Source organism: Girardinichthys multiradiatus, chromosome 19 (assembly GCF_021462225.1).
Source record: "Girardinichthys multiradiatus isolate DD_20200921_A chromosome 19, DD_fGirMul_XY1, whole genome shotgun sequence".
NCBI classification, from domain to species: domain Eukaryota; kingdom Metazoa; phylum Chordata; class Actinopteri; order Cyprinodontiformes; family Goodeidae; genus Girardinichthys; species Girardinichthys multiradiatus.
In genome coordinates this window covers 12,724,817-12,737,036 of record NC_061811.1, presented here as the reverse complement: position 1 = coordinate 12,737,036, position 12,220 = coordinate 12,724,817, and the positions used below count along the sequence as shown (strand labels likewise).

The following is a 12,220-nucleotide window of genomic DNA, read 5'->3' as shown; positions in this document are numbered from 1 at the left end:
TAAAATGATCATGCAGGTCATTCCCCGGAGCTGCTAGGCTATTAGGACCCAGGGGAAAGCTACCTGAGGTAGAAAAACAAAATAATGACAAGAAATGATCTGTTTTTTAATACTAAAGTTGCCATCTATTTTCATGAACATTGCTACCATATATAGACTATAAAATAATATCTTGTCAAGTTATTTAGACTGTTCACATTCTAAAGGCTTAGGAGAGAAAAGGCAAGGGGTCTTCCAGAAAAAGAAAACATAGTGAACAAAATAACATGTCCTTATAAATGGTCTGCAGCAAATAACATATAATTGTATGACATGTTTTCTGGTATAATTTATATTTGTTTGCCATACAGTACAAATGCATATGCATAATTCTCAAATGCATAACACATATTATATTGCTGTATTATTATTATTGTTAGTAGTAGTAGTAGTAGTAGTAGCGGTAGCAGTAGTAGTAATTCTACTAGCAAATTCTTTAAAGGGTTTTAGATATTAGATATTGTATCCAAAGCAAAATAGCTGAATATTGTTTATAAATTATATAAAAATTATTTATAATAATTTAACATTTCCTTGCACATAATCCCTACTCCAAAACATGGTGGTGGCTTCATAATGCGATGGGAATGCTTTTCTTGAGCGAGGACAAGGAAACAGGTCAGATGTAAATTAAGGTATGTTTATGTGTATTTTAAGCACATTCTGTTCTTTTGCAGTTTTATTTAAATTTACAAATATTTTGTCATTTTGTCTAAATGACCTTCATTATTAGAACTGAAATGAACGCGTAAAGTTATAAACAAAAAACACTGATCAGATTTTGTCAAATGTAAACTTGATCGTTTATTTTATTCAGAAAAGTCAGTTTTTAAGTATGTTTTAACTCGTTTGTCAGGGCGAAATTGCCACACACAATATGGCCGTCACGTTAACGTATCATTCCTACTGGATGATGAAGCCAATGGCGTCAAAAAGGCGTCTTCTGTTCTATGGTCTCCGTTGAGTTTTTCTTGTTTATCCAATAGTTAGGCGACTAATAAAGCTGAGGCCACACAAAATATTGATTGGACAGGTTGTTCAGCAATGAGACCAATCATGGGCCTTTATTTGTGGGCGTGTGTACATGTTGACCAATAGTGAGCTTCGAGTTTGATCAGAAGCCGTCCGAAGGTAATCCATGTCTGTGAGGGAGATTTCTGAGTACTCTTGACCATCGTGCTACCTGCAGAATCTGTGAACTCAGGTCCTTTTCGGGCAAAACCAGTTCACCATGGCGGCATTAGCATTAAGATCGGTGTTAAGAACCAAGGTGAGCCTTAAATCTGCTAAATAAGTTATATCTGTTAAAAGCCACGCAGGCATTTCATCTGTCATTGTTTACAAAGTTACATTCTCATGTGCAGTAGCATATGTGCATTATCGATTGAGTTAAGGAAGCATGGTTTATTTTCTATTTTTTTCCCTTTATTTGACATTTATAAATGAGCAAATATTCTCCTAATTTTAAACAGTAGGCTTCTTGAAGATGCATAGTTTTATTTGTGTGATGGTAAACATGTTTAAGCCAGTTGCATTGTCAGTGGCACTAATAAAGTTCTAGCTTCAGATCTGCTTTTATTCTCCCAGTCCACTCAACTCGGTTTGACTTTGTCCCCTTTTCACCATGCACTTTGTAGTTGCTTATTAATCTTGTGCTCCAGCAAGCTGCAGGAGGAATTAGCTGGTTATTCTAACTCAAATTCAAATTCAGTTCAAATTCAAAAATAGTTTATTAATCCCAAAGGGAAATTAAATGTTGTTGTAGCTTGTATTATGCAGGTTTCTTCAAAGATCCGTTGTAGATGCTGACAGCTGTGGGCAGGAAGGATCTCCTGTAGCGGTCTGTCTTACAGCACATCTGAAGAAGCCTCTAACTGGAAGTGTGAGGTGTACAGAGTGAAAAGAAATGGTGGAGCTCCTGTGCTGCTGACTACCTGGTTAGACACACAACCCTTCAGTTTCACAAACTGTGGTCTGTTTGTCATGTAGTCTTTGATCCAGGAGATTGTTGTGGCCTCCACCTGAGTCTTCTGGAGTTTCTGACAAAGCAAATTAGACAGATGACAGTGGGTTTGTTGAAGCAGGTGTATGATGGGATCTTCAACTCCAACTCCACAGAGATAAGCAAACTCATGGGGGGGGAGAGGGGTCTCTCTCTATGACCTTCATGAAGTGTGATTACAGGGCAACAGGTCTATAGTCATTGAGGACTGATGGGTGAGTTTTCTTTGGTACCGAAACAAGACAGGAGGTCTTCCACAACACTGGAACCTTCTTCTGGGCCAGGCTAAGGTTGAAGAGGTGCCGCAGAATCCCACAGAGCTGCTCTGCACATTCCTTCAGGACTCTAGGGCTGACATCATCTGGACCTTCAACCTAATTCTAGTTCAGTCTCTCCAGTTGCGTCTTCACCTGACTTCTTGAGACACACAGGTGGAAGGGGGAAGCAAAGGGAGCATCAGCATCTTCTGATTTGGTTGAAGACAAACATGTAAAAGCAGAAGGGTCCATGACTGAGGTGGAAGATAAAACATTTGAGGTGTGACAGGAAAGCTGTGGGTCAAAGGAGGGTGGAATGTCTGTTTGGCTGTGAGCAGGAGAGGAGGATGCTGAGCTTGTTTCTGAACTGAACCTATTGAAGAATGTGTTCAGTTCATTGGCTGTGTCCAGACCTCCATCGGTCTGATCATTCTTCTGCTTGAAGCCTGTGATCTTCTTCATCCCTGTCCACACGTCTCTGATATTGTTTTGCTGGAGCTTGCTCTCCAGCTTCTTCTTGTACTCCTCCTTGCTGTCTCTTATCTTGACTTTAAGTTGCTTCTGTAAACTCCTCAATAATTCTCTGTCTCTCTCTCTGAAGGCTCTTTTTTTCTTGTTAAGCAGGTCCTTCAAGTCACTGGTGACCCAGTGTTTGTTATTGGGGAAGCACCTCACCATTCTGGTGGGGATGATGTTATCCACACAGAAGTTCACATTAGTTAGTTTACATTCAGTCATGGCATTGATGTCCTCTCCATGTGGCTGGTACAGTGCGTCCCAGTCTGTAGCCTCAAAGCAACCTCGCAGGGCTTCTTCAGCTTCCTGTGACCATCTTCTCACAGTTCTCTTTATTACAGGTTGCCTCTGAACAAGGAGCTTATATTTTGAGAAGAGAAAAACAAGAATGTGATCTGATTTGCATAGAGGACGTCTTGGTTTAGAGATGTTCAAGTCCCTGACATTTGCTTAAAACAAATCCAGCATTTTGTTTTCTCTAGTAGAGCAGCTGAAAAACTCTTGAAACATTGGAAGTGTAGCACCAGATATTGCCAAAAATGCATTGGGGTGTTGTATCTGTAGCTTAGAAACAACTGAGCTGATGACATCACATGCTGTGTTGGCAACAGCTGATGGCGGAATGTAAACTGTTGCCAAAATAACACTGGTGTACTCTCTGGGTAAATAATATGGATGAAAACTTACTAACAGTTCAATATCTGGACTGCAGAGAGGACCCTTCACAGTAACATGTCCTGGTTTACTCCCTCTGTTGTTCACAAGTTCCCAACGATCTCACATTGCCCATCATAATCAATGGAAGAGATGGTTTGAACATCCTCCTTCTCTCTCTTCTTTTTGCTCCTGCTCTGCATCCATGCCACCTCTTTTTCAACTCATCATGGATTTGGGGTTGTAGTTGAAGTATTATTTGAGCTTTTGAGATATTAATCAGCTGCTCGTGGTCGTAAAAAACAAACAAACACCTTATTGCTATGGTTATGCATCATAACAAATGTATAAAAGTAAAAGTAGGCATCAGCAAAAATCCTTCCAGCTGCAAAGCATCCGATACCGGAGAGCATAATCATCTAAATACATCAATGTTTATCCACCATGAGTAATTAGAGTTCCTAAAAGGAATATATCAGAATGAAAGTAATAGAGCAATTCCAATGTGCTGCCACCTTGAGCAGTGCAATTCTAGAATATGCACATTCCCTAAATATACAAACTACATTGCCTTTTATAATTTTTCATAAACCAATGATAAATACTTTATATACATTTTTAACAGGTCCATCTTAAAGCTGGCCGTTTGTGCTACTCCTCCTCAGTGGTGAGTGAAAGCACATCCATATTTGTGTATCTAATTCATTTTGATACCATATGTTATGCATGGATGTGATGGATTGTATCTGTCTCTTTGCAGCCAACTGTTAAACTCTTCATCGATGGGAAATTTGTAGAATCCAAATCCTCAGAATGGCTTGATATTCACAATCCTGTAAGTATTGTACCTTCCTCTACTTCTACTGGTGAATTATTTGTAGAAATGTACTGATCAGGCTTTAACTGGCCGGTACCAGTTTCTGGTATTTCTTTTGTCATCTCCGATTTTAATCAATTCTGATTTGTTTTGTTGTTTTTTTTTTTTATCTTAAAGACTAAAGCACATAAACGAGGAAAAAGTGAGCTGCAGATTCATGCATCAAAGCATATGTTCCCAACCTTTATTTGATTGTTATTAAATTTGAAAAAAGTGCATAAATGAACATAGTGTTGGTAGAAAAAAAATGAAAACGGGGGGAGCTCTTAGTTTTAGTTCTTAGGAAGAAAAAATGTCATGTTTTTCAGTATTTCATCGGCAGTTCCCCTGAAGGGGAAGTTATATAGTTAAACTAATTGTTACCTGTTTTCCTATTTCTTGCAGGCTACCAATGAAGTAATTGCCCGTGTCCCCAAAGCCACCCAGGAGGAGATGTTGGCTGCTGTAGACTCGTGCTCCAGAGCCTTTCGCTCCTGGTCTGAGACTTCTGTGTTGTCTCGGCAGCAGATCTTCCTGCGCTATCAGCAGCTTATCAAGGATAACATTGTGAGTAAAGAAGATTGTACAGTGTGAAGTGCCCTAAAATAATCAGCTCAACAGCATGTTCAGAATTATATTCTGGTGAGGTGGGGTCCAAATGGACTGGGGTCATGCCAGTGACTCTTGAGCTGAACTTCTGGTTGTGTTTCAGAAAGAACTTGCCAAGTCCATCACATTGGAACAGGGCAAAACCCTAGCAGATGCAGAAGGAGACGTGTTCAGAGGATTGCGTAAGTTTATCTGACGCATACATGGACCTTGGTTGCTTTTTAACTTATGGTCCATCCAGTGTACCTTGGCCGTGACAACCTATAGGTCAGTGTGTGCTTAAAAAGGAAGAACGTTGACTATATGCATAGCAAATATACAGTCACTTGCAAAAAACTTTGCATACTTTTGTCATGTTTCAACCACAGATGAGATGGACTACATCATCTGTTGCTGTTGTTTCCTTGTTTATTTCTTGCAGAGGTCGTGGAGCATGCCTGCAGCATCACATCTCTGATGCTCGGTGAAACCCTGCCCTCCATCACCAAGGATATGGATACCTACACCTACCGTCTTCCTATCGGTGTGTGTGCCGGCATCGCCCCCTTCAACTTCCCCGCCATGATCCCCCTGTGGATGTTCCCTATGGGCATGGTGTGCGGCAACACGTACCTGCTGAAGCCGTCAGAGCGTGTGCCGACCTGCACCATGCTGCTGGCCAAGATGCTGCAGGACGCCGGTGCTCCAGACGGGACTCTGAACGTCATACATGGGCAGCATGCTGGTGAGAGCTGATTTATGTTACCTGTAATATGACTGAATATGACCTCTTTCATTACATTTAATTCATGGTTTTTCTTCTTTATAAAATATTTTTAGCGCTGTGAAAAAGTGTTTGTCCCATTACAGTTTTCTACTGTTTTTGCTTTTCTTGTCACACTTAAAGGTTTCAGATCATCAAAATTTTTTTTATATTGGACAAAGATGACATGAACAAAAACGAAATACAATTTTCAAATAGAGATTTAATATATTAAGGGAAAAAGCTATCCAAACAAATGTGGCCCCATGTGTCAAAGTAGTTACCCACTAAACCTAATAACTGGTTGTGGCACCCATGCTGGCAACAGTGCCCCCCAGTGATTACGATAACTGACGATGAGTCTTTTACATCACTTATTCATAGATTTAAGTCTTGACTTTGAATGGGCCACTCTAAAACATACATTATTTTTTTGACTCATTCAGAAGTTCAATGGGTGCTTTAATCCAAAGCACACAAACAAGTCCAAAGACTTCCACTTTTCCCTTTTCAGTCCACAGAATGTTTTCCCAAAAGTGATCATCAAGACGATCAAGATGTGTTTGGGGGGAATGTGAGAGGTGGTGGTTTCCACCTTTAAACTCTCCCCATTGATGCCTTTTTTTGTCCAGTCATGAACACTGATCTTAACTCTTCTTAACTAGACATCAAGTTCTTTAGATGTTGTCCTGGGGTCTTTTGTGACCTCCTGAATGAGTTGATGGGCTCTTTGAGTAATCCGAAGGTTCACCACTTTTCCATGTTTTCTCCATTTGTGAATAATGTCTTTCAGTGTGGTTCTCTGGAGTCCCAAAGCCTTAGAAATGCCTTAGTAACTCTTTTCAGACTGCTGGATGCCAATGACTTTGTTTCTCACCTGTTCTTGAATTTCTTTAGAGGGGGAATAAAGTGTGTTATATTATATTATTGATATCTTTAGCCTACTTTGTGTTGTCATAGAGGTTCTTTTAAAGTGATTTCTTGATTATGCTGGCCAGGCAGTAATCAGGCCTGAGGGTGGGTTGTGAAACTGAAATAAAGATTCAGTTAATTGCAGTTATTTCATGATTTAACAAGGGTAGAGGGGGGATTACGTTTTCACACATTGCCAGTGAATATTGTAGTTTGATTAAAGAAAGCAAAAACATGAGAAATCTGTAGAAAGGAAATATTTTTTTTCATTCTTAATTAAATAATTTGGCTGATAACTGGACATCTTTCTGCCTCAGCTGTGAATTTCATCTGTGACCACCCAGCCATCAAGGCCATCAGCTTTGTCGGCTCAAACCAAGCTGGGGAGTATATTTATGAAAGAGGCTCTAAAAATGGCAAAAGAGTCCAATCCAACATGGTGAGTGCAATAATTAAAGTGATCAAACTTGCTGCTTATGCCCAGGAGGTGGCAGCATTGCCCAACAGATTCTTTGACATGTTTTTGCCCATTCTGTCCATATTACATGGACTTTCAAATGTACTGATGAGTGTGGAAAAATAAATTACAGCTGTGGAAAAGGGATAATTTTATTTGTGTCATTACACACACAAACCAACATTTTCAGCATGTTTACAATAGAGTTTTACCCACATTTTGTTTAGAATAATAATCCTATTTGTCACAAAAAAGCTTCTGTAGTGGAGATCAAACAACTGAAGGTTAACCACGTCTGGTGTACTGCAGGGCGCCAAGAACCATGGTGTGGTAATGCCCGATGCCAACAAGGAGAACACTCTGAATCAGCTTGTGGGAGCTGCGTTCGGGGCAGCGGGACAGCGCTGCATGGCCCTATCCACGGCCATCCTGGTGGGCGAGGCGCGGAGCTGGCTGCCGGAGCTGGTGGAGCGTGCCAAGGCTCTGCGAGTAAACGCAGGTACCGCACCCTCTGCCTTTCAAGAAGCCCACTCTTCCAAGGGGCCCTTTGGTTTAGCCGGACCGGGGCCACCCACGCCGCCCTAACCTCACCTCTCGCCTGATGCTCTGTTGTAATTTCCTTTTGGAATCAGCTGAAAGCACAGGGTTTGTCGAGGCAGTCATGCTGAAAATTTGTGGCCAGATCTGCGGGCCAGAACTAAATGGTGGTTTTTGACCATCAAATCCTTTGAATAAAAAGTTGATGTGAGGTAAAATGAAGATTGGTTATGCCTGTATCTGTTTAACAGCGGAGCATCTCAGGGTCCTCCACCACCTACCTGTGTTGGTGGTGAAAGATAAATGTGATTGTCAGTGGAGCTAATGTGGCGTGACGTGTAATGTTACACCTTCTTATTTTTGGGGCCCTGCTAGGGGACCAGCCTGGCGCAGATGTGGGGCCCCTGATCTCTCCACAAGCCAGGGACAGAGTCTGCAGTCTGATCCAGAGCGGAGTGGACGAAGGAGCTCAACTTCTCCTCGATGGCCGAAACGTCAAGGTCAAAGGTTACGAAAGTGGCAACTTCGTCGGCCCCACCATCATCAGCAAAGTCACAGTATGTGGGGCTCTACATTTAAAAGCAGACAGCAGATCTATTTACAGTACCTTGTAAAAGTTTTCAAACTATTAACTTTTTGTCCGAACCACAAACGTCAGTGTATTTTATTTGGATTTCATGCAGTTGACCAACAGAATAGTTTAGTCACAGGTAGAGACCAGCTGTGAACATCAATTTTTAAGTCTTCCAACTGATTTTCAATGGGATTTAGGTCTGGACTTTGACTGGGACATTCTAATACATGAATATGCTTTGATCCAAACTGTTCCAGTGTTGTCTTTTGGTATAGGGTTGCTGTCTGTTAGCTCTGTTCATCATTTCATCATAAAGATGGTGCCATCTCCGAGCAGTTGGTTGCATGGAATTTTATTTAGGGGTATCCAAGTAAAGGGGGCTGAAAACAAATTAAAAGCTCACCACAATTTTTAGATCTTCAGAAAATTTGTTGAAATCTATGGATCGTTTTTCTGCCACTTCTTGTGTTGTTCTATTACATAAAAACCCAACCAAATAAATTGAAGGTTTGTGGTTTTCACAACAAAATGTTGAAGAATTCAGAGTGTGAATACCTATTGCGAGTGTCTGAATACTGTTTTTGAAATGTTTCTTCTGTGCCTCTTTCAGCCTGGGATGAAGTGCTACACGGAGGAGATCTTCGGCCCTGTCCTGATTGTCCTTGAGGCAGACAGTCTTGACGATGCCATCTGTCTGGTCAACAAGAACCCATATGGCAACGGCACGGCCATCTTCACCACAAACGGCGCCACAGCACGCAAATACACTCACGAGGTGGACGTGGGCCAGGTGAGTGGCTGCAGTTTCCAAATGTGCCCCTCTGTCCACGGAGAAAGAGGGCATTCACATCACTCTGCCATGTCTGTGTTGCATCTCTAGCAGCGGGGAGCACATCATATTTCTTTTTGAAAATCTTCACATATTTAAAAAAAAAAGAAAAAAACAATTTCCATGTCACGTATCTGCTTGTTTGCTCCTCACCTAAAATACACACCTCGGGCAACCCTGTTCTCTCCATTTACCCACCATCCGGGACTCCAAATAGATAAAGCAAACATGTGTGTTAAAGGCAAACAGAGGAGTACAGACATATTTTTCCAGGTAACATCCAGAACAGGGAATTCTCAAATTAAAACTCAAAAGGGATTCCAGGGGCTATGTTCAGCAGACCTGCATAAATATGGCCAGCCTTCACCCTGCTTGTTTGCCTGTGGAGCCTGGTTATGCCCTGTGTTTGCTGTTCACATGTCGGGGAATGTTGTGCAGGCCATGTGCTGCGCTGCTCTCCAAAACCTCTGTGCAACAAACATCTACTTTTTTCGCACCTTCGCCAAAAGGCATCAGTGCGTCCAAACTTCTTCCTGCTGTTTCAAACATCCTAAACCAACCATGGCTCTGGAGTTTTGAAAACCGAATGTTTTATTTAGCTTTTCATCCCTCTAATAAGGGCATACTGTGTTTTCAAAGCAGCAGATGCAAGCCGCAGGTTCAGCTTTGTTTACTACGATCATGTAGGCTTGTTTTTTCAACAAGTACAAGCACACCACATCTTTATGTCCGCTGCATCTCGCTCATCCTAGCAATTTGGGTTCTTGGAAATGTTTTACGAAACTTACACTTATGGAAATGAAAGGGACAATGCTTGTTTGTGTGCAGGTTGGAGTCAATGTGCCCATCCCCGTTCCGCTCCCCATGTTCTCTTTCACTGGATCGAGAGGATCCTTCAGAGGGGACACCAACTTCTACGGAAAACAGGTAAGACTCATTTAAACAAAAAAAAAGAAAAAACACAAAGCTAAGGTACAGATGGTACAGATGCTTTAATCATGTTACAACCTTTTATAACCTTACAACAGCAACTTCAATGTATTTTATTGGGTTTTAATAGGATGTGTCCATTTGTATTTAGCCCTCTTTTTACTCTGATACCCCTAAATGAAAGACCAGTTTCCTTCAGAAGTCACCTAATTTAGTCAATAGAGTCCACCTGAGTGTAAATTAATCTTAGTATACATCCAGTTGTTCTGTGAAGGCCGCAGAGATTTGTTTGAGAACATTGGTGCAGAAGCATCATCATGAATATGGAAGCAAATCGTTACCATATTTCAAATGAAAAAGCATTTTCAGAAATGCTTTTTCATTTTAAGAATGTGGTTGCATTGTTTGACCCATAAATTAAATTAGTAATCAATAATCCTATTTGCAATTTAATTTTCTTCTTCAAGACTGCTCATTCTTTCACTTAATTAAAATGAAAAAGACATTTGAGGTTTATTTTTCAAAATGTACCCCAGCAAATAGATACCAAAATTCAATTTGAAATGTAAAATTTGAAAATGAAAAAGCATTTCCAGAAAAGCTTTTTCATTTTAAGAATGTGGCTGCATTGTTTGACCCATAAATAAAATTAGTAATCAATAATCCTATTTGCATTTTCTTCTTCATGACTGCACATTTTATGCCATAATCAAAAAGAAAACAAAGCAGACATTGCTTTTTCGTTTTCATGGTCTGCCCGCAAAGTACTGCATGGCATAAAATGTGCAGTCATGAAGAAGAAAATGCAAATAGGATGATTGATTACTAATTTTATTTATGGGTCAAATAATGCAGCCACATTCTTAAAATGAAAAAGCATTTCTGGAAATGCTTTTTAAATTTTACATTTCAAATTGAATTTTGGTATCTATTTGCTGGGGTACATCTTGAAAAATAAATCTCAAATGTCTTTTTCTTTTTCATTTTAATTAAGTGAAAGAATGAGCAGTCTTGAAGAAGAAAATTAAAATGCAAATAGGATTATTGATTACTAATTTAATTTATGGGTCAAACAATGCAACCACATTCTTAAAATGAAAAAGCATTTCTGAAAATGCTTTTTCATTTGAAATATGGTAACGATTTGCTTCCATACATGAAGACCTAAGAAACACAGCAATCAGGTCAGAGGGAAAGTTATGGAGAATATTAAAGCAGGATTAAGTTATAAAACAATATCTGAAGCTTTGCATTTGGATGGAAACGGCTTAAATTTGTCATGCAATGAGTGGGTTGGAACTGCCAGGATCAGTCTGGCCTTTTTCACTGACCAAAGCCATAATTCCAATTTAAAGTCATGTAGGGGGACACATTGAAGGTGTATCAGATGAGACCAAAATTGCAAACAATCTGTACTGTGAAACATGGTAGTGGCTGCATCATGCTGTGGGAATGTATCTTGGGAGGACATACAAACTGATGTTCATTGATGCTCTCCGTCCAACTGGACTTGAGAGATTTTGCAAAGACGAATGGGCAAACGGTTCTCTCTCTAGGTGTACAAAGCTGGTAGAGACGTACCCCAAAGGACTTGCAGATGTAATCGTAGCAAAAGGTGGTTCTAAAAAATATTGACACGGGGGGCTGAATACAAATGCACCAAGCACTTTTCAAATATGTGTCTCTAAAAAGGCATAAACCATGCATTCTTTTCCTTCCAGTTCATAGTTGTGTGCTGCTTTTGGGTTGGTCTATCACTAAAGTACAAGGTCAAAGGTCGTTATGAGACGTGAAAAACTTCAGGCAGTACAATTTTGTTTTCCTCAAGCAGTAATATTTTATTTCACTTTTTTTCTTTGTAGGGCATCCAGTTTTACACACAGATCAAAACTATAACCTCACAATGGAAAGCTGAAGATGCTACCTTGAAAAGCCCTGCTGTTACCATGCCAACAATGGGACGCTGAAGGGTTCATCTGTCAAGTGCTTCTGATGTAACTTCAAGTTTTCTTCCACAGAGAAATCACACTCACAGTATATGTTCATAGATAGATAAATGTTGTGAAATAAGACCCATTTTAAAGACTTCATATGTGAACTCTGTGTATAAGGCAAGTTTACAAGGCTTTACATGACTAAAACATTAGATAATAAAACACACCAGGGGGTGTATAGATGCTGGGTGAATGTCTGAAGATCTGTGCAGAAGAGGAAACTCTAATAAATCTTGTTGGTTCCCAAAAGATTCTTGTCTTTTCACGGAGGCAACCAGAATTTGTTTTCGATGTATGCATAAAATACACAAC

The 12,220-nt window shown here is 40.2% G+C and overlaps 1 protein-coding gene across 1 annotated transcript; it reads left to right on the top strand.

The window, feature by feature from the left end:
- The first annotated feature begins 1,059 nt into the window (after positions 1-1,059).
- Positions 1,060-12,157, top strand: aldh6a1 (aldehyde dehydrogenase 6 family, member A1). The gene is made up of 12 exons (XM_047346153.1): positions 1,060-1,309; positions 4,094-4,135; positions 4,229-4,303; positions 4,730-4,891; positions 5,037-5,115; positions 5,355-5,657; positions 6,905-7,026; positions 7,354-7,543; positions 7,957-8,138; positions 8,766-8,945; positions 9,813-9,911; positions 11,777-12,157. Exons 1-12 carry the CDS (start codon positions 1,271-1,273, stop codon positions 11,879-11,881), a joined length of 1,578 nt encoding a protein of 525 aa, XP_047202109.1. The 5' UTR covers positions 1,060-1,270; the 3' UTR covers positions 11,882-12,157.
- Positions 12,158-12,220: the final 63 nt, after the last annotated feature.